Below are 23386 nucleotides of genomic sequence, written 5' to 3'. Positions count from 1 at the left end.
CTGTAGAAGAAGGTCGCATCCAGCGTTAGCTAAACTGGAAACTGGCCGTTGATGTGATTTTAAACCGTAACTGTGAGCAAGTGACAGTAATGGAACTATTTTGGTGAGTATATTTAAGAAACGTTTCACAGACAGTTAATAGTTGAAGTAATATTTGTAACTTGTAATAATATTGCAAGTCGTTGTCAAAATATTTGCCTATACGCTGCAACTATGTCAGTGCGTGTTGGCTAAGATGCTCGTAGTTGTCTCTGTGGACTACTGGCAGCTTTGCTAGCTACAAGTTCGTTGCATATAATAAACAGCTTTACTGAGCAGATATTCGTTGACATGATGGCACTCTTTGTGGGTTGTTAAACTAGTCTATACAGTTGGTAATAAATGTTCAGTTAGTGTGTCTGACAACGTGACGGGGAACCGGTGATGCACGAGGTAAAAGGTTAAGTCCGCTAACTACATAATGTCAAATATGATGACAACACGTTCACCATAACGACCAGTTAAATCCAAATACAAATCGTGAGTGTTTAAAATAAACATTTAATGTACTCGTTTATCCATCACATTTGCCATGCTTACATACATATACATAGGCTACATACATACTCAATTTGCCTGCTCAATTTGAAATGCAATTAAAATCAGTTCATATTGTTCATCATTGTTATTGCCAGCAACTATGAAGGGTACGTAAGACGTACTTTTATTTTGTAGTATTCATACCAGGTCTACACCTGTGTGAACCTTCTAATAGGCTATCAAAAATTGTTAAACATATTGTAAAGAACAAATCTTTTTGTTCATGTTAGTTATTAATATCAACATTTCAGTAGTGTCGATATGCAAACTGAACTCTGTTTGATGCAATTACAGGTTGTCTGTGTATCGTTAGCATGAAGACAAGAACCGGTATGTGCGCTGACCCAAACAAAATGCATAGTAAAGGAATAAAAGTTCGGGGGCCACAAATCTGGCCCACCTTATTGAGGGGCCCTGACTTAGAGTCTTCAATTAACCTAACATGCATGTTTTTGGGATGTGCGCAATCATGGAGAGATTTGAACACGGATCCCCTGACGTGATGTCCATCATCCGACAGTGCTTTGTGTACAGAATAAAGATGCTACATTACAATTCTGGACTTTTTATTTTATTATTTTTTTATCTAATACAAGGGAGGACCCTCCTGTCTCTGAAGCTCCATTCTTTACCAGAGAGCTCTATGATCGCTTTTCCCTTGCACCTAGTATTAGGGATCTGTGGGCCTCTCTCCAAAGGTATGTCAGTAAATAATATGAATACTATTACCGTAACATGTCTGTTTACCCAACTGTATTTCTCTGTATCCAAGCCCTGCAGAAGATGCCAACATAAAACGAAAGTGTGATGCTCTGACTGGACAAAACTCCACAACCAAAGAAGATGCAGAGTTCAAAAATAGCACCTGCATTAGTAAAGATGACTCGTGCTGGGACTCCATGGATATTGACAGTTCCTTTACAGACTATGCAGTGGAGGCTGCAGAGGGATGTAAGGAAACCACAAAAGCAAACGTTCTGCCCAAACAAAAAAAGACCGAGGGAGATGATGCTTATCCTCAACCCAGACTGCCCTTTCCGTGCATGTCCAGTTTGTCCAGCAAAGAGCAAAGGATATATCTTGGCTTTTTGATGAATAAGAAACGCAACGATCCCCCCATGGTTATTATAACTCTCTCTCCTTTAACTATTTTTATCAGGCTTGTCCTTGTGTGTATTTACTTAAGGGATATGCTTGTATTTTAGTACCTCAAGGCCCGAATGGATCACGAAATGATGCAATTCCAGAGGTATTTGCAAGATGTGTCCAAAGTATGTGCTGATGACTACAGCTTCATCTCACAAGGAGCATTGCAATATGCAGAGGTACTATAATGACTGCACATAATGTCATTTTTGTGATTAAACAAAAAGCAAAACTTTTATTTTCCAACAGGAATTTTTGAGGGCGAGTTTGGAGTGCATCAAAATGTTTCCTCAGCTTTATCAGATCTGTGAGATGACCAGTTTGACCGGCGGAAGATTCAACCCGGGGCTGTCTCTCACCTTTGAAAAACAGCTTGTTGTCATGGTAATGTATTCACACTGAAGATGTTCAGTCATTTTGGGAGCCATTCTTGTATAATGTGGCTGCTTTGCTGTGCTTATAAATACAACTTGAATCGGTTGAATTGCAAAGCCTTTTTTTTTTTTTTTTTTTTTAATGTTGGTTCATTTTTGTTATTTCCTTATTTGGACCCTTTTTTATCTCCCCAGGGCAGTGTGGATATCACAGGCCCTATGATAGTGCCTGCTGATGCGCAGCTTGCAACGGATTATCAGAGTGTTTCATCAGAAAATCCTCCAGCCAAAAAAGCTAAGGACATGCACGCTGTAAGCAATTGTTTCACTTTTTTTTAATTACTCAGACAAAGTAAGTCCCAAAGATTCTTTTCTTTTGTTACTGCTAAAATAATATTCATGACTGCAGGTCCTTTTATGTAGACGTAATTTGGGCTGTTGAAGTTTTCAAATGAGACACCAGAGGGCGCTCAAGCTTTCCTAACCGCAGCTTCTACATCCCTCGGCAGGCAATTAGCAGTGATGAAAATGCTGAGAAGCTGTGTGCACGGTACGAGCCGCATGTGTGTATCACCCGAGATGCCCTGGTCACGCTGTTGGACAACCACGGCCCTGACTTTGCACAAGGATGGGAACTTCCTGTTTGCATTAAAGTGAACCATGGGAAAGGTGCACACTGTAATTGTGGCTTTTATGTTGACACTGGGGGAGCCAATATGATTAGAGGTGGTTTACTGGAGAAGAATAGTGACTTCTTCAGAGCAATAATAGGTCTACTTGTCGATCATGAAATTACAGTGTCATAATTAGATTGTCTTATAAATTAATGTATCCAACGTCTACCTACAGGTGTTACTCAGAAGACTGTTTACTTAGAATCACCTCTTATTAAAAATGAAATAACAGTGAGAGAGAAGAGCCACGTTTTCCACGAAGAGAGTTTGAAGCGCTCCATCCTAAAGAATGGTAACAGAAACGTGTTTCATTTAATGATGGAAATTCCTGTGGATGACCCGAAGCCCTCACAGGTATATGGCACACCTTCATTTTGTTGTGCATAATGGCTTCTTTTGTCTCATTAAAGACTTAATCTTTGTCTGTGTCTACATCAGGAGAGCTCCCAAAGAAATATGGTCTCCCACAACAGCAATGAGCTAAACTTTGACGTGGACATGACCGACCTAGAGACTTTCGGGTGTGAGCCACTCACAAAAACCCACAAAGAGCAGAAGACACACAGCATGCAAATTTCATGTGTTAAAAGTGCAAGTCCACCGCTTTCAAGTAAGCTCAGTGAGCCACTCAGCCATAGTTCACAAGAGGAGATGCACCACTCATTGACAGTTCTTAATCGTTTCCTGGCAACGGAGGAGACAACTCTGATGGTTGCTACGGAGGCTAATGAGGTAACCTCTGCTAAACCGGAGGGTGAGTCGGATAAAGACAGTGCTGAAGACCTGGCAGTCACTGGAGACTCTGATGATGAGAAACTCGTCATTGATGACTCTTCATCTCAAACGGCGACCGTCAAAATCCAATGTACACCTGAGTCCACATCAGATCCTGTGGTTACCCCCTCCGCTGAGTCTGTCCCCTTAGCTTCATCCTCTCCTAAAAAAAATGCAGTGCACAGGCAACAGTCCAAAAGCACAAAGCTGCCCACCGACCAACTTGGGGAGATCTTGCGCATGCAGACAGCCATGTTCAGCTCGGCTAATAATGCCCCCAAATGTCCCAGCACATCCCAGGAGACTGTGTCATCCACCCAGTGTGCCGCATCTTCACGACATTCCCTCCAGCTGTCCCTGGTGAAGCCATGCGTGACCTCCTACTTGGAGCGAAACCAGGAACACAGTGAAGAGACCCCCATGACCACTGCAGTGGTCCACACCAGCACCACGCAGCAGAAAAGTCAGTGTGTAGACAAGGCCGTATCCACACTAACATTGTTACTATGTATTTTTAAACCCATATTTTTCTAAATGTGCCTTTTGCACCCATGCTTATTATGTGTCAAGCCACTAAAAAGCCACTTAAAAAAAAATTTCTGTAGGATACACATCTCATTCACCCTAAAGCCACAGCAATTTCTAAATATGTGATAATACACGTATGATGTACAGCATACATGCACCACTGTTAAAAAGCCCACAATTTTGCACATTTATGTCATTATGCGTCACTGATGGGTTTTTTTCATTTCGCACTTTGGTCTGCTGTTCTTGAAGGCACCACAGTTGCTGTGAGGTGCTAAAATGAAACCTATACACTCCAGATGAAAATGTTAAGACCAGTTGAAAAATTGCAAGAATTTACATTTTGCACTGTTGGATTTTAAAGATGTTCTAAATAGAGCTTCAAAATGCACAAAGATGAAATGGGAGTGAGATGAAACATTTTTTGAGTAAGCAATTTGTTGCAAACAAGTATTACAGTTAAATAAGTATTAAATGTTCATCAGCTTCTTAAAAATTTAAGACCACAGCCTTTAAAATTTTGGCAAAAATCTGGATTAAATGTAATTTTCTGTCAGGTTTTCACACAGTTATGATCGCTTGATGGCAAAGGCAAAAAAGCTTTCTCTCTTTAAACATGGTCGGTTTGTTGAGCTGCATAAGCAAGGCCTCTCGCAGCGCGCCATTGCTACTCAGGTTGGAAGCAGTAAGACAGTTATTTTAAACTTCTTCAAAGGTCCAGTGGTTTATGGAACAAAAAAGTTAAGTGGTAGACCCAAAAAATGTCTGCCTTGAGCCAGAGGATCCCACTGGCTGTTTGTCAAGACACTGGACAATCCTTGGCCCAAATGAAGGTTGTTACTGGTGCCGAGTGCAGTCCAATAACCATAAGACGGTATCTGCGAGAGAACGGTTTTAAGGAAAAAAAAAAACGTTTTCAAAGGCTTCAACACCACAACCACAAAGTTGCCCATTTGCACAAGAGGACCAAACATGGGACATTGGACGGTGGAAGAAAGTTTTATTCTCTGATGACAAAAAAATGTAACCAGTGCTACTGGCATGACTAGGAGATTCCATCTGAGATGTTTTCCACACGGCACAGTGTGGTCTGGGTTGCTTTTTCCTTCAATGGAACAATGGAGCTTCAGGTTGTGCAGGGGCGTCAAACAGCAGCTGGCTATGTGGCGATGTTGCAGGGGAAATCCCTCATAACTGAATGTGGTCAAGACTGGCTTTTTCAACACGACAACGCTGCAGTTCACAATGCCGCCCTGACAAAGGACTTCTTCCAGAGGAATAATGTCACTCTTTTGGACCATCATGGGTGTTCCCCTGATCTAAATCCAATTGACATTTTAAATATACATCAGTTCCAGACAGTGGGTGCCATCTTCACCACCTGGAGCAACATTCCCACTGGCATCCTGAAAACACTGGCATAAATCAAGCCAAAATGAATTTTTGAGGCGATAAACAAGAATGGTGCAGCTACTCGTTACAGGTCCATTTTTGAAAAATCTTTCTATTTGATGAACAGCCGTGTTCACTTCAGTGGTTGTTTACAATAGATTGCTTACTCAAAAAATGTTTTGCGTCACTCCCAGAACGTAATTATGATTCAACAGTGCAAAATGTAAATTCTTGATATTTTTCAACTGCTCTTAAAATTTTGAACAAGATTATGTAACTTCCACACCGTGGCTCAGATGTTCATCCTGTCACCTATCATCACCTATTATCATTCATTAGTGACAAGTACCGATACATTTTATAATGTGTTTAATAAGTGGGACGCTGCACTGGTAACTTTTTGGCTGCTTGCATTGGAGCAAAGAGTGGCTGGCTTAAGAGCCACTCTAGTTGTTAAGGTGCCTTTTCCGGAAATCCTTCTAACTTTGGATAGGCTTAGCTTATTGTTCCACGTTGTTGTGTTGAGGTGTATTTATCACAAAAATGCTGACTTACTCCTGATGAATTCTAATTATGCCATATATCCCAATACCCTGTGCAGAAATATTGCCATGGGAGCTGCAGGCTAGCTCTGAGGACGAACGAGACTACACAGCCCCAGAGAAAGGCAATTTGCTGTACAAGCTCTACACCCTGCAAGATTTACTCATCATGGTGCGCACCTCCGTCTCGCTGGCTCGGCCCACGAAAGTAGTTGTCAATGCAAGCCAGGTATGCATATCATTTTACTGATTTTCTGTTTTTCAAGTGAAAAATAAGGAAATATTCCTTTGTCTTCCCCTTCTCTTACCAGTTTGTTCCAGTGCATGTGTTGCCCAAGCTGGACTACCAGCTGTGTCACGGGGTCGAGTGTCTGAGTAGCAGTGAGGCTTGCCAGCTGTGGACAGAGACAGCACTCCACTCCAGTACCACTTCATACATAGGTAAATATTTCATGTTTATATCTTTTATGTTGTTCTTTTTGTAATTAAGTTATTCAGTGATATACTGTATTGAGCTGTAAGCTTGTTCTCTATAGTGTAAACACTTGAAATTTGCAGTTATGTGGCCTAAGTAAAGATTTTACACTCAGTGGAGGAGGCAAAGCAAACCACCCCAAACAAACCAATGAAATAGTCTTTAGATGAGTCATCGTCTCCTCCCACTGCGGACTGATTTAAGTTTACACTGTTGTCATAACGACAGCCACAGCCTTAAAATGACCTCAGAGGTATGATTCACAGAAGCCCATACAAGCTTAGCTTTCTGACTTCAAACTTTTCAAATTGTAGTCTCAAGGTTATTTTTTGTTTTGTTTCTGGTTCCTTAAGGTCACTGTTATCACATCAATGGGTGTAACCACGGACGTGTCTGATAGCACATTTTTATAAAAACACTTAAATATTCTGTGGTTTCATCCTGATGTAGTGTCAGAGTGTAGGAGCTAAATGCGGAAAATAAAGGATTTTGTAACACGCCCAGCTGATCCCTCTTGACTTTACCATTCAGCATGTGGTCATCTCCCATTTGTATTTGCATTTGTGGTTGTAACTTGTAGGAGGATATGGTTGAAATGCACAAGAATCAGGAGAGGAGACCGCAAGTTTTTCCTTCCAACCGTTCAAGCAAATCATCACAGACGTCGCACTCCTTTTGTCAGCGATGGCGGTGGAGTTGTTGATGGAAAGAAGCTCTTGTTGTCTGCACTCATTAGCTTGCCTTGTCTCCCCTTCTTTCTCTGTAGCTCACATCAATCCACACACTTCTAAAGTAGCGCTGCTCAGAAGGCTGCCTGACACGTGGATACACAACATCTCCTGTGGGTTCAAGTGAGTCGTCTGGTGCACACGTTTTGTAGGATGAAGCTAATCACTTCCATCGTAATCATGATTACACTCATGATTTAATGATGAACATGACAATTCAAGTAGCTAACATCAGTAAAAAAAGACATGGATGGGAGTGTGTTGGTGTTTTTTCTCATCCAAATAAGCGTTTGTCCTCATTAAGACAGGAAAGACTGATTGATTTCTGTTCACAGGCCAGTAAAGTCACTGAACATTGCGCACCACCTTCTGAAAAAGCTGACAAAGTAAGTTGTAAACGATGCACAGTGTTGTAAAGACAACAAACATTTCTCTGTAAGTTATGAGTCTGCCATCCTACTTTTTTGGTGGCAGTCAAATACTTGTATGCGCTTTTATTTTGAGACAACATAATGGTTTTATTGAAGTTTCTAATGTAAGCACTACTTTTCTTTCATTTATTTCTTAAATGCAAAAACATTTAGAAAACAGACTGCACTAGCTTGAAATAAATACAAAAAATGTAATGCAAATGCCAAGGTTAACATAATACCATAATATACAGTGATGCTGCTTGGTTTTCGTTATTAATTTAAAAACCAAAACGTACGGAAACCGAGGTGATTTTTCCTGTAGGAAATTATGTAAATCCAATTACGTATCCCATTCCAGACACCCAAAAATATTTTTAAAAATACATTATATATAGACTATCATAGTTTTACATGCAGAAAATAATGAAACATTTTTTATAAATGACGAATGAAATGGAGAAATGAACATTTGAGATCACTTTTAACCTTTCATTAAGGACTCTTGTTGGCAAAGATGGTGAGGAGGAGGCAAGGCGATGCTTTCTTTCCTGAATTCAATATTTTTCTCCTTTATTACATTGCTGGCACTCACAGCTTTCTTTGGCCCAGTGGTGGGTTATTTAACAGCCGCACTCAATAAGTGTGATTTCATGGAATATATATAATACAGGGCAGACAGAGTTTGTTACATGCAATATTCTGCAAAAACCGAGGCAACATTTTGGTGAAAATTTTCGGAGAAAACCTAATCACATAAAAACTGTGCAATTTGAAAACAGAGAGTGATACTGAATGATAATATAAGTAGGTGATCTGATGTTGCCATGACAATGACAGACACTCTTCTCATTACAAGCTGTGTACCAACAGAATGATTTTTGATGCTATTCTTTTAGGGAACAATGACTATTAATAGGGATCCCGATCCTGAAGATAGGATCGGGATCGGCTGCTGATCCGCTGTATTTGTGAAGATCGAATAATATCGGCTTCTGCCACGAGATCGGGCCGATCCGGTTGCCTTATCACGTTCGTAACTCTGAGCCACACTCCAACATGGAAGGTGCAGTAAAGCGCCTCAAAGCTGGTTGCCACTCGACTTGTGCCACCCGCAAGAAGAAGAAAACACAACACCACCATGCAGACATGTCCGCGGTGTACCATGGTGAAGTTAGTTTCACGTAGGACATCCGCGTCCGTAGCGACAGCGGTAGTTTCCTCACACTGTGCCCGGCCTGCTGCGTCATGGTGTAGGGAGCTCGCACAGGAAGTGCCGCTCTGGTTGCTGTAACAGGGACACTACTAAACATGTCAAAACAGCGACGAAAAACCTTGGAAACTCCTCTGTTACGGAGCGTGAATGGAAGCTTGCGGGGTTCGCTTAGTTTAGCTAGTGCAGCTGTGTGTGTGCACGTAAATCAGGCGGCATGAGTATATTTTCAGCGTGTTGTGTTTTACTGCTTTAATGTAAGAACCATTTTACAATGCCCACTGACGACGTACAGCTTCTGAGTGAAAAAAGACAAGAGGGAAGTTTATTCTCACACACGTATCAACCGTCAATTGCCATTCTCAATACACAACACGTTCCGGCCTTCAAAATAAGAGGGCTCTTTGTCACATTTGTCTAATTGTGTAAACAAAATAAGAATGTCATTAAAATATCTTAAATTATTAACGCGATTGGAATTAAATCTGTGGCTACATCTTCCTTAATCACAAGCACGGGCTTTACAGTTTGTTGAAGATTTGTAGCAATATGTGAGGCTGACATCCCATTAGAAAATTTTGATAAGCTAAAGACAAAATGGGCCCATGATGTATTGCATTAATTAAATGTAAGAATTTTTGCATTTTATTCACTAACCCAAATAGCACACTCTCTATCCTGGTAAAATAAGTGGAAAAGGTAAAAAACTGAATTCTAAAAAATTAAAAAACAGAATTTGGGAAAAAATAACAGATTTCATAGGGCCCTAAGAGAGTTTGTTAAAAAAAAAAAAAAAAAAGGTCATATATTGTAAACCACACCACAAATTGATCTATAATCATGTCAAATGATTAGTCCTACCCTAAAAGTACTTTGCACGCCCATTTTATCCAATTTTATCTTTTATTGGATCTTTTATTGGATTAGGGACCTGACTCCCAGAGGTTTGTTACAAAGGCCAAACAATATTGTTGGTCATGCTGCGTAATAAAAAAGTACATTCAGCAATACTTTGGTTACATTATTTTTAAGACCTTTGAAGACTTTGAAGACCTATTTTTATTACCATATTCAATTCCACAAACTCATGTTTGTAACAGAGGCTTATTATTATAAAAACAAGCAAAAAAAAACAATCGTTATCGGATAGGCAAGACTATTTTAAAAAATTGTATGGGATCGGAAGCCAAAAAATGTGGATCGGGATGTCCTTAATAACTATAAAATGTCCATAAGTTGTGTTTTAAATAGTTATTACTTTGCTTCAGTCAGGCCTAGACAACCTCAAGCTTGAAATGGTAATGTTTGTCTGCCTCCATGTTGTGCTGGTCTTGCACAACAACGGTACACAATAGATTCTCTCATTCTACATTTCACATTCCAGTCACCAGAAAGTCACTTGGAATGCTGTGACACATAGGATGTGTGTATTCTGGCGATCACACCCTCTGTGACGCAATGTGTGTTTGTAGGATGGAAGAAGGGCAGTACCTGATCACACACAAACCAGGGGAGCCTTTTGTTACGTTGTTAAAAGCAGCTGATGGGAAAGCATGTCGGGGGGCCTACAACCTGCAGCAAGTCCACAGTGATCTCCCCCAGGCCCCGGCCTCTGGCCTGGTACCCTGGATACCTCTGGATCCCACTGTGTGGATGCCGTTCCACAAGAAGCATGGACGTGTCCCCTGCACCTTCCCGCCGGCACTCTCGCCACAGGTGCCTTTGGTTTATGTCACAACAACAGCACAAATATATAGCAATTAAATGTGTCCTTTATAAGCTTTTGAGCATGTTTTTCTCAGACTGGCTGAACCAGTGCCAGTGCTGCATGCCTGCAGATGCTAAACTAACAATTAGGACAAAACAGCATTGCACTATGAAGCGCTCAGCTCAGCACAGTTTGCTGATATTGACTTGGTGACACTCATTACATGCCTGACTAATAAGACGCATAGTAAACACAACATCTCATCTCATGAATGCTCACATCCCAAAGATTTACTGGACACCACACATTATACACTACAATGTAATGAGATCTCATATGAAAGCTGTTTCAAAAACTGTACCTTTACAACAATAATAATCCTAGGTCAAATTTAGATGGTTGAATAACTTGATTTAATACAAATTCAGTTACATTATTCCCTTACACAGTGCATATACAGTAATTCATATCAGATTTGATTGCATGTTTGCTTATGATTTGGCCCTGATACGGATTGTATAAATTACTCCAAATTTGAAAGTAATTGCCATTAATCCTCATAAAGTCCCCTGGAAATGGTCCAAATCAACCAACTGATTATTTCTTCCATTTCTCCGCTAAACTTCAAAAAAGTTTCTATAAAGGTACCAAAAAATGTTCTGCTCCTTTTGTAGCCTTAGTTTAAATCGCTGCTATCAGTGAATATAAATATCACATGTATTAACACGACAATGTTTGTTATTGTTTTTGTGGTTTGCAGTGGTGTAAAACTGCAAGTATTAGACACTTCTCACTCATTATGGTGTACTCTCTCATATATAGTATTTTTAAGTTTTTTTTTGTGTGTTTTACTGTTTTTTTTTTTTTATTGCAGCATGCTGCAATACACAGAGCATCGCGGCCTAACAACAGTGCAAATGGGCCGTCCCAATCCGGAGGGGGGAAGAAGAAGAAGAAGAAGAAGAAAAAGAAAAATAACTGTGCAGCGAAATGACAACAGTACATTCAAAAACGTATCCGCAATTCAACTTAAGGGTCCACCGCATGGTTGGAAAGACACGCACATGCAAAAGATACTGCACATTTGCTAAAATACTTACATACAGCATTGCACTTTATATACTATACTTTTTTTTTCCCACGTTGAATATTTTCCATCCATCCATTTTCTATGCCGCTTCTCCTTGTCAATTGTACTTTATTAGAAAATGGAGCAACAATAAAGTGTTCTTGTGATGATGGTGGTTAGATGTGTGTGTGTGTGACAGAGGATTATAGTAGATGCCCGCACATTTATTCATAATTTATGTATTTTGAGGCTCTGCCTCACCAGACTCCTCTGACCGCATTCACTAGTGATAATACAGGTGAAATGTACACCATACATGAGCCACTGAAAAAAAAAAAACCCACAATGTTACATATTTATGCCTCACTGATGTTTTCTCATCAAGTGTTGAGATTTTGCACTTTGTTCGGTGGTCCTTGAACGCACCATAATGAGACGCAAAGGTGAAGCCTGAAACAGGTGAACACAAGTAAATGTATGAGCATGTGGTACTGGAATTACAACAGGAGAGCAGTGTGGAATATGTGGGTGAGGTTTGGAGAAACGCCTTTTTCGACAGCTTGCAGAGCAAGGGAGGCTTGTACCATCACTAGCCCCTGCAGAGTGAGGTGGAGGGGGCCCCACCATAGACGTAGTCGCCTTTTACACGTTAACACATTATGCCGATTTATTTGTTTTATCAATAATTATCATTCATTAGTGGCGAGTACCTATACATTTTATAATTTAAAATGCATTTAATAAGTGCGTGTGGCGTATTTGGAGCATAAACATGGATTTAGCTTGTTAACTTCCAGCCCTAGTCACCAATGGCAATTGAAGAGAGGGTTCTGGAGCTGAATTTAATCTCATAATTCAAATTTTTATAGCAAATGTCGATCGGAAATCAGAGAACGTCAAGCTAGCAGGAGGGTTTTTGCGTGGTGGAGAGCGAGCTGTGCGTTAAAAATAAACATTTTTATGGACATGTCAATTAGTCGTGGGTAGACCATAAATCATGTGAAAAGCGGGGATCTACTGATCTACTAATAACAATGCATTCCTTAGAGCAACCTTGCAGGGGCTGCTCAGCTGGGTGGAGTCAGGTCTGGGTGGAAAGAGGAGGAGGAGGTGAAAAGGGAAGTCCTCTGTCAGAGCCGCAGTTGCTTTAAATCTCCACACCCTTTCCTCGGAAACAACAGGGCTAAGCTGTGTTGTGGCAACTACTACAAGTTAGGTAAGTTTGACTATGCACTCCGCAGTGGGAATATCGTTCTAGATTTGTTATATAACACAAGCATTTTAGGACAGTCATGAAAAAAATGCTGATTCATGACTTGTTTGTGCTGTTGAGTGAGTTGCTGCTCCAATGTTGTTTAGTACCAAGTCTATATCCTGTCCGACACATTGCCTCTGCATGTGTAGAGTGATGTGTGTTTTCATAGCAAACTGCAGCAGTCTTCCAGGGTGTGTCACCTCATGAATGAGTGTCAATGATTACAAAGAGTTGGTACACTGTCACTAAATGATTCTAAGTCCTGACTGAACAGCAATGAAAACACACAGGAGCTTTTCAATGTGCCTTTTTGTGCCTTGTAGAAGAATGTGATTACAGTTTGAGTAGTGCAAAATAGGTGGGCCACTGATATGCGGTCACATGATGTGTCATCTTTTGCAGGACAGTCCAAATGGCGATGATCTCAGAGTTTCTGGGACAACTGTCCCTCACTGTTGGGGTAAAGTCAAACACATTTACACTCCTGCATTCTTAACTTGCTGTTAGCAACAGTTATGTGTTGTTTCACCCTGCAGTCCCATGAGCCCAAATACCCCACGGTTCTACCCGCTGTGGACTTTGACCCTGGCAAGGATGCTGCAAGGATAGAGACCGCTATCAAAACAAAAGGCAAGACACTTTTCTATTAAATGAATCTAGCTGAAGCCTCTCTGTATACGGTGAAGGTTGGTATTTGTGAGTCAGCATCCTGCCTTTGAGGGAGAAAAAGGTTTTGGGAAGTGGTCCAAGCCCGTCTCTCGTGCTGCCAGTGAGCTGTACAAAAACACTGACTGGAAGCTCCCGGTAACAGCAAACAGCCCTCCATTTTGGTAGGATCACACTACTCATTTGTTCCTCTACAAGTTTTGATGGTGCTGCATTTATGTAAAAAGAGAGGGATGCAGCTCATTTTCGGGTGGTGTCTGTCACAGCGATGTGACTGAAACACAAGATTTACAGATTCCTACTAAATTATTATGAGAACACAGACTACAAGGATTTCCTTTCCCTCGTAATGTGATGTTTAAAGACCCGCTTTTAATGACAGAACACATACAAAGCTTTTCCAGAGAATAACTATTATAACTAATTGTTCATATCTTAATATGGTAAATACAAACACCATAATGCTGATTCAGTAAGACTTCTCACCGAGCATTTTCTTCTTAGGTGTACCTAATAAAGAGTTTTTAACTTAGGTGTGGACGAGCAGACCATCATTGATGTCCTAACAAAGCGGACCTACTCTCAGAGGAGGGACATCGCGTTTGAATATGAAAGGAGAGCAAAAAAGGTACAACCCTGTGAATCTTCCTTTTTAGGAGTTTACATTTATAACTTAAAGACATTGTTCGGATTTTTTTTACTTGAAGTTGTATGACATCCCCATCAGCAGTGTAGTGCATCAGTGTACATTTGCATCACAAAAATGCCTCCTCAAAAAAATCTATCTGCGCTATATTTGTCTCCCACACACACACATATATATATATATATATATATATATATATATATATATATATATATACACACATATACACATATATATATATATATGACTATATATATATATATATATATATATATATACACATATACACACACACATATATATATATATATATATATATATATATATATATATATATATATATATAGTCAAAGTGGCCCCCACATCCTTTGATTCTTCAATATGCAGCCCTTAGTGGAAAACGTTGGACACCCCTGACTTTGAAGAAGTGATAAGAGCATTCACTTCAACCATGTCTTTTAGGACATGATCTCAGCCCTGAAGGGGGCGCTGTCTGGCTCCCTGGAATCTGTCATCCTTGGCCTGATGAAGAGCACATGCCAGTATGACGCCTCAGAGATCAGGGGGTCTATCAAGGTACACAACAGGACATACTGCTACGCTTCAAGGGACTCTTTTGAAAGGCGACACTGCCCTCTCGTGGACAAATGATAGACTGCATCAGTTCCAATTTGGATCGTCTGTCTGCCTTTTAAAGACAATGTGGATGTCTCTTTCAGGGACTGGGTACCGATGAAGAAACACTGATTGAGATTCTGTGCTCACGCAGCAACTCTGAGTTGCAGGAGATCAAGCAGGTGTACCAGGAGTGTGAGTCTAAACACATGGCTGTCTTCACCAGGTCAACTATCATGTACCCTACTTCCTTAAAGTGCTTGCTGCTCAAATACACATGGACCAATTAATCGTGCACATAACAAATAAAAGCGGCTGTAATCACATTTGTATGACATCTGATACAGCTAGCCCTCAGGGCTTCCATTCCTAGACTGTGATGGAAGTTGAGTTTTGGTGTAAGTTGGATATTGTACATAAATTTTAACTAAATTAACTCGTAAGTCACTCACACTATGCAGGACATAAAATACAGAACTAAAACACGAAATACAAGAATTACATGAAACAGTAATAAAGTCATTCAATCATTTTCTATACTGAGAGAGGCGGGGTACACCCTGCACTGCTCGCCAGCCAGTCGCAGGGCACATACAGAAAGATACACATATAGACAAACAACCATTCACACACACATGGACAATTTAGTGTCTGCGATTAACCTAACCTGCATGTTTTGGAGAAAAAAAACAAGTACCCAGAGAAAACTCACGCATGCACAGGTAGACCATGCAAACTCCACACACAGATGCCAAACGGAGATATGAACCCAGATCTTCCAGATCTCCTGATTGTGTGGCCAACATGCTAACCACTAGCCACCATGCGGCCCACAGTAATAATTAGAAATAAAAAGTAATACAAATCAAATCAAAGCCAAAGCGCTAGCCACTTTTCTATCTCAATAACAAGACCACTACACTGCTGTGTTGTCCTTGCTGCATTTATATGAGCAAATCTATGGAGTTAATATCATGCCAAAACCTCACAAGCACACTAAACGTGTTTTACGCACGCCCAACAATTCACAAACACAGCGAGTGTGGTTTGCAAATACAAAACATCATTCACAAACTAATGTGTCTTGTTTTAAGAAATGTACCTGTCAAACACATACATCCTGCTTCAGAAACAAATGCAGCATTTTTAAACATACTAAGGAACATATTTCTTCAATTACACAAAGAAAAGATCCTTCAAGCACAAAAACATCCTTCAAGTACAAAGAAACACTTCTACACTAGAAAAAAAAACTGTCACATGCCTTTTGGCACTATTTTCCTCCTTGTAGGTTCACACACAAATGCTTTCAGATTCACACTGCGGTAAAGTTAGAAATATATTCACAGATTCAAACTCCCAAGCGAATGTTTGTTAGACAGCAAACGATACCTCTTTCCAACAGTGCTAACACTGACAACGAGATACAACCGATGTTTTTCTTCAAAACAAGCAGTCCCTTGCAGTATGACCTCCATTGATCTCTATAAACAGCCAGCAGACCAGACTGCAGGGACCGTCTACATTGAGTTGCTTTGTTAATTACTTTTTAAATTATTAAATGATATTACCAATAAAAATTCCCCCCAAATTATGTGAAAGTACCTTTTCCCAAAGTAATTGCTTTAGTATAACCAGGATGATGCAATTGAGTTAGGTGAGTCTGGTGGCGCTACACTTCACAGAAGTGACATTATTGAATGATTGTTTATTGTTTCTTTTCAGTATAGACATTTGTAGACGATCCCTGCAGTCTGGTCTGGCTGCTGGCTGCTCATAGAGATCCTTGTAGGTCATACTGCAGAGGACTGCTCGTTTTGGTTTTTAAAAAATCGGTTGTATCTCGTTGTCTGTGTTAGCACTGTTGGAAAGAGGTATCGTTTTGCTGTCTAACAAACAGTCGCTTGAGAGTTTGAATCTGTGAATATATTTCTAACTTTACCCCAGTGAGAATCTGAAAGCACTTGTGTGTGGACCCACAAGGGAAAATCTGTGCCTAAGTCATGTGATGGTGGTTTTGTAGGCATAGAATTGCTTTTTGTACTTGAAAGACGTAATGTGTACTTGAAGGATATTTTTTTATAATTGAAGAAACATGTTCCTTTGTATGTGTAAAACATGCTGTATTGGTTCAAGCAGGATATATTTGTTTGATTGGTCCGTTTCTTATTTGCAAAACAACATGCATTAGTTTATGAATGATGTTTTGTATTTGCAAACCACACTGAGTTTGTTTGGGACTCGTTGGCCGTGAATAAAACATGTTCAAGTCCATACAGATCCTTTAGCATGCTCATGGATACTGTCGCAAGCTGGCAGTTATACTGTATGAAGGGTTTTCTGATTTCTGAATGTTTGTGAACATAACGTGTGTCCTGACTGTGTGTGGGTGGGTGCACGCTGAGGACGATGGCTCCATGCAGAGAGGACAGTTGTTGGCTGATGTTGTTTTGACGTGGTTCAGCAGCCAGTAGCCTGTTTTCTTTTTGCAATAAAGAGATTGTAGATCGACCACCTCCTCGTCATCCTTACAACGTCTAGGTAAACGCTACAATGTGATCTTTCTGTATGCTTAACGATGGTCGCCACAGTCCAGTGTTGAGAGTAGTGTGGCTGCACATCGTGTATTCTTTCGCTGTAACGAGTTCTCAAGCAAGTCTTGTGTTTACGCACCAGAATTTTGTGCGTATGTAACCATGAAACAATGAAACTCAGAACTCTGTCAACCGAGGACCACCGCTATCACTACTAAACTACCATTATCACTACCACAGCACAGACTGCTGAAGAGCTACTAGAGAATCGCCAAGCAAAAGCTGCTGAGGGCGGATAAAGAACGTTGTAATTGGTTAAGGTTTTAGTTAGGTTTGAGTTAGGGTTTTGATATGAGGGTTTTGATTTTGGTTGAGGTAAGGGGCTATTATTGTTCATAATGACTGACTTGACTTCCCACAGTGTTCAAGAAGGACCTGGAGAAAGACGTAGCAGGGGACACTTCTGGAAACTTTGCAAAGTTGCTGCTGGCACTGGTGCAGGTGCGCTCTGTCACTAAGGTGTCGTAAATTTGTCAAACTGAGTCCTTAAAAATCTTTACTGTGTGCAGACCAAGCGAGAGGAACCGTCCTCAGTAGTAGACTATGAAAAGATTGATCAAGACGCCAAAGTAAGTTCTGCCCACACTTTCTAACAATTGTCATTTACAACATCGTCACATTTATTTATTTATTATTGTTATAATAAAACAGCTCGGCTCCTTTTAAACACTGCTAATAAAAAAGCCTCGCTTGGTATTTAACATCAGAGTGACTTCAAAGGATCATAATGAAAGTAAATGCCAGTTCCTGAATGACTTTGCAAAGGGAGGTGATGTCAGTTATCAGCCGGATCAGCAATAATTTACTGACATTTAAATGATACAACTCAGAGACTCTACGACGCCGGCGTGAAGGTGAAAGGAACCGACGTGGCCACCTGGATCTCCATCATGACGGAGAGGAGCGTCCCACACCTGCAAAGAGGTTCTACACACGTCATTGTTAGTTTGTTTCGTCATTGCAGTCTTGTGAAGCGCTTGTTGCTTTGTTAGTGTTTCAGCGCTACAAGAGCTACAGCCCCTACGACATGCAGGAGAGCATCATGAAGGAAGTTAAAGGAGACTTGCAGAAGTCCTTCCTGGTTCTAGGTGCTTCATATTTGCATCTCAATGACCTCTGCATTGTTACTTGTATGGTTATTTATTTCAGTATATGTGCTTTTTCTAGTGCAAAGCTTTGAAAACAAACAGCTGTACTTTGCCAACAGACTGCATGATGCCATGAAGGTAACATCCAGTATACTGTACACCAGGGGTGCCCCAAGGGTGGGCCAGGGGGCTGCTCCTTTTTTAGTGGCCCTCGGCATGAAAAGAATTCCTTGTTAATAAGACCAGCTCACCCGTGCCCCTAATGAGGACAAGACATTAACAGATATGACTCTAATAACTATTTTCTTTGTGACCTACAGTATAACACAAAATCATTTTTTTCTTCTAATGGTTTAGAATATATGAATCTACACTGGATTGGTTTTAGTATATTTATAGTACAAAATGTACAAAAAATAATTTCTTTCATTTTTCTGTATGCGGCCATCGGTGGAAAAAGTTTTTTAAAAGATTTTTTAAAATCAAATTAAAATCCTATTAGACATAAACACATGAAATAATTGTACAGTACATGTCAGCCATATGTCCGCCATATACAGCAATCCCTTGTTTACCGCGGTTAATTCATTCCAGAGCCGACCGCGATAAGTGAATTTCCATGTAGGATTCCTTTTTTATAAATTGAATGTTTTTGTAGTTAGAGCATAGAAAACCTGTTTGTGATCTTCTAAATACGGTTTTTAATATTATTACAGCCCTCTAGACATGAAATAACATGCCTTTACACTCATATCATAGCCATTTAAGGCATACATAAAACTTGTGCTTGTTTGTGTTGCAATGAATGTGTTCCGGACGTGTGAAGGACAGGAAGTGACGGCAACAATAGCCCGTGTTATTACTATGATGATGATGATGATGATGATGATTATTATTATCATTATTCTTCTTCTTCTTATTATAATTATTGTGTCTGTTGTGAGATAATTCCAACATGCAATAAAGGTCTGTTTTGTATGTTTCACCGAACATTAAAGTAACATCACTGACACCTAGTAACTAGTGTAGAATACTACATTCACAATTTCAATGTGTCTTCATAATGCCTTATTTTTGTATTTTAGTTTATTTTGTCATTGCAATGCTGGAAAATGCTTAATTTAGGGAAAAAATATGCTTAAATATGCAATATGTTTCATATTCAACCACAAAACAGTATGATTTATTAATTGATATATTTTCGAAAAACCATGATAGAATGAAGCCGCAAAATTCGAGTTGCGATGTGGTGAGGGATCACTGTATTCATTTTTTCATTTTATTTATTCATGTAAGTTTATGTTTCATTATGTTATATTACTGTATGTTTTTATTTATTTTATTTTGGGAAAAAAATACATTTTTGTTTTTATTTAAATGTAATAAATATTATAATTACACCTTGCCCTTACAAGTGCATGAAGTGAAAAGTGGAATATAGCTGACATGCTTCTACAAGATTTTGTAGTGTCTGGGGGAATTTTTTTTGGTCCATTTATCCCAAAGGAGCATCTCTGTTGTAGTTCATTCCAATGGTGTTTGATAGGGTTGAGGTCAGGGTTTCAATTTCTTCCACAGCAAACCCATCCAAGCACGTCAGAGTCTTTGAAATAAAAAAAATAGATTGTAAGTAGCATAGCCCAATGCCTCATTGATTGGCTATTGAAGAGGTGTCTCCCAATACTTGTCCATCTGGTGTGTGATGTGAGCGAGAAGGCTTAGTTGTGTGACAGCAGCGTTGCTTCAGCTGCTGTAGTAAAACGTGTGTGACGTGCTGACATGTTGCTGCTGCTGCTGTGCTCAGAGTAAAGGAGCCAAGGAGAAGGTGGTGACCAGGATCATCGTGTCGCGCTGTGAAGTGGACCTGAAGAAGATCTGCACGGAATACAAGGCCCACCATGGCCAGTCTCTTCAAAAGACCATCATGGTGAGGAATCAATATCGATGTATGCCTTCTTTCATGTTATAAAAGCAACATTATGTGATCATGTACGCTGCCTCTACAGGAACACACCAAAGGAGACTACCAGAAGGTTCTGCTGGGCCTCTGTGGACCAGATGAGTAAATTACTGAGGGTCAGCATCACTTTCCACTGGTGGAGATAACTGGACGTAGAATGTTCAAACAACTATATGAAGGATGTGGATGTTGTATTGCAGCAAATGAGCAATAAAGTGGCACACGCTCTTCTAACCTGTAGTTACCACTTGCACCCAACAGAGGGCAATATAGTAGCGTTGAAAAGAGGCCGGATGAGTTTTAGTTGGGAATTGTTTAGGAAATGCGTTTAAAAAAATATTTTTAGGTTATCAGAGCACAGAACGTATATGACAACTTTAATGAATGGCAACTAAATTAGTATTTAATAAAGAGTGAACGCATTAAACAATTTGTTTTTCCTTTTACAATATTTTGCATCTTCTTACACATAAAAGTGTTAAATCATTAGGTTTATTTTAGACATGAGTGGATGCCCAAACCTTCTTCCTTTTCCACGATCAGTATCTATTGAAGATGATTTAATCATTAGTGTGTTTTTCTGTGTTTGTTTGGCGCTAATATTTTAATTAAAAATGTTAATTTTACCTCAGGCAGCAGGGATGATTTGCATAGCACTAAACAAGCGTATATGCAGCATGTTTCTGCTGTTTAGTTTGCGGTCTCTCAGGAAGAAATAAGCAGCAGAGTGTTTTCTACTGAAGTATAAGGGGAAAAAAAATAACCCCAAAAGGCAACATGAGGAAGAGGAAGCTAATGAAAATAAGTCCTGAAGATAAAACACAGTCGCTATATTTTATTTTAAGCAATAAAGTCATGTTTTTATCCAACATTGACAAAAGAATGGGCTTAAAATTTTAACAAGACGGTGAATTTATGGTTATTTTGTAATAATACTGATGAGAGCATTAGCCCTTTGTGATGCTTTATGTTTATAGGCAATGGAAAAATTAAATATAGCATAAAGTCAGCTAAAACAGTATTTTGCAAACAGGCAAGGAGGATTTACGCACCAATATGCTTGACAGATTAATCACTCCATCATAAAGAGGAAAGTACCACCATATTTTCTCCCTTTTTTATATGGATGTACAACACGCTGTTATGCTCAAGGCTGGCCCTTGGGGATCAGCGGCATGCAGACCCAAGGGGAAGCCGCTCCTCGATTGAAACCATGCAATTTACTGTCCCAAACGCTGGCACTTCATCATTCAGTGGAGCTTTAACCCCATGAATGTCAAACAGCGAGCATGCTGGGAAGGTGGCCCTATGACAACAAGACCTACAGTTTAGGGATGAGCACCGCCAAAAAAAGCCTGAAAGTCAAGCATCATAATCACACATGTACGGGAACATTTTCATAAATTTCATATGAGATTCATTATAAAAAAATTTTTGCAACTGATACATATTTTACCTGTGCACTTTTGCCTGTGATCTCTGCAGATTTGTTTTTTCTAGTCAGGTTCCACTTGTTGCTAGGCAAGAATTCGTGGATATGCCAATCATGGCCACTAAAGGCAAACTAGGAGTTAAGGGCGCTTCACCGCTGGATGGAGGAACGCAGGAACAGGAAGTCAAGTCCTCCATTTTACCAAATGTGTAAGATAAAATGTTGCAGCTTTCATTGTGCACGAAATCATGCAAGATATCAACTTCATTTTTCTTGTAAAAGTCTGTTTTACGTTTTCTTTGGCTTAACTTTTTTTTTTTTTAAACACAGTGTGAAGAAAATGAAAATTACATAACGTAAACATTTAGTGTCGCCATTTGCATCAGTTAAGGTAACCCACTTAGCTTTTCTTTTTTACTATGAAAAGTGCTTCAGTAATTTTTACACCTGGATGGCTGTTAATTGAAGTTGGAAATAATAAATACATGGCGGGTATTAATAATGTTACAGTTAGGGACGTTTGATAATATCGTCCAACCGATATTCTAAAAAAGAGATATCGGCCCATATCGCTGTCCATATCTGTTTTTCTGCCGATAACCATATTGATGCTTGAGTGATTACGTCATGCTTCACACAGCAGCAAGCTTGCTAGCTCAGTGTGTCCTTGGTCTGGAATTACTTGCAAGTTTCACTTTCGGATTGTAAAGCGCTATGATGGGGGGAGTAAGGCATCTTCCTTTAATACTTCTAATTTAATATCACATCTCATGAAGAATCACTCAGACTCATACGCAGAGCTAGCGTACGTTCAGCAATATAATAAACAACGGGACACGTGCCGAATGAGCCCAGTTTATCATTTCACTGACTGTATTAGTTCAGCATTTATTAATGTGCACATTGTTCTTATATGGACGTTTGTGCCACATGGAAATATGCAGCTTTCAAAACTGTATCATGCCTGCATTATTGAATTAATGGTTTAATTCATCCTGAACATGCATATGAATCAAACTGTAGCACATCACATTGTACAATTCACAGTTTTCCATGTCCAAAATTCGATTGAATTAGATTCTTCTTTGTAAATTTGTAAAATCAGATGTGACCCGAAGGGAGAGCTGACTATATCAGTATTTGTTGATATCTGTATCGGTTATAAAGTGCTGGAAAAATATTGATATATTGGATATTGATGGGAAAGCCAATATCGAGCATCTCTAGTTACAGTGGTTAACTTATTTTTACGCTTGTATGCCTGTTCAGAATATTAGTCAATATAGGTTTTATAATGGGACAGTTTGACCCGAGAACAGATTATTTCTTTTGCCTTTATTTAGTGGTGCAAAACTTGTTTTCCATAGAACATGCCGTAATTTCTCTGACAGGATTAATAAAGTACATGTATTAGATTCTATCAATCCATCTTTCTATCAAACAAATAGGAGGTCCTGGAACTAACGAGGCTCCACTGATATGAAATTAAATTCGATTGAACAATGAAAGTGTTCTGTA

The 23386-nt window shown here is 39.6% G+C and overlaps 2 protein-coding genes across 4 annotated transcripts; both read left to right on the top strand.

The window, feature by feature from the left end:
• ice2 (interactor of little elongator complex ELL subunit 2) lies at nt 1-12236 on the top strand. 3 transcript variants are annotated; one of them, XM_054777357.1, is made up of 15 exons: nt 1-103; nt 1176-1277; nt 1352-1700; nt 1785-1904; nt 1975-2109; nt 2295-2411; nt 2609-2768; nt 2949-3127; nt 3212-4010; nt 6069-6238; nt 6321-6450; nt 7251-7335; nt 7548-7598; nt 10308-10551; nt 11418-11690. In XM_054777357.1, exons 1-15 carry the CDS (start codon nt 90-92, stop codon nt 11535-11537), a joined length of 2775 nt encoding a protein of 924 aa, XP_054633332.1. In that variant the 5' UTR covers nt 1-89; the 3' UTR covers nt 11538-11690. The 3 variants fall into 3 exon arrangements, with proteins under 3 accessions (XP_054633332.1, XP_054633331.1, XP_054633333.1); XM_054777356.1 differs by having other exon boundaries at nt 2609-2777; XM_054777358.1 differs by lacking the exon at nt 10308-10551 and having other exon boundaries at nt 2609-2777; nt 11418-12236.
• Nucleotides 12237-12688: 452 nt separating this feature from the next.
• anxa2a (annexin A2a) lies at nt 12689-20871 on the top strand. The gene is made up of 13 exons (XM_054777359.1): nt 12689-12828; nt 13270-13327; nt 13404-13497; nt 14067-14161; nt 14642-14755; nt 14899-14989; nt 17750-17829; nt 17898-17957; nt 18219-18312; nt 18381-18476; nt 18556-18614; nt 20281-20403; nt 20483-20871. The coding sequence occupies exons 2-13, from the start codon at nt 13280-13282 to the stop codon at nt 20540-20542; spliced, it is 1014 nt and encodes a 337-aa protein (XP_054633334.1). The 5' UTR covers nt 12689-12828; nt 13270-13279; the 3' UTR covers nt 20543-20871.
• Nucleotides 20872-23386: the final 2515 nt, after the last annotated feature.

This window comes from Dunckerocampus dactyliophorus, chromosome 5, assembly GCF_027744805.1.
Source record: "Dunckerocampus dactyliophorus isolate RoL2022-P2 chromosome 5, RoL_Ddac_1.1, whole genome shotgun sequence".
In the NCBI taxonomy this organism is placed as follows: domain Eukaryota; kingdom Metazoa; phylum Chordata; class Actinopteri; order Syngnathiformes; family Syngnathidae; genus Dunckerocampus; species Dunckerocampus dactyliophorus.
Note: the sequence above shows the minus strand (reverse complement) of the source record. Positions and strands in the feature narration are given on the sequence as shown.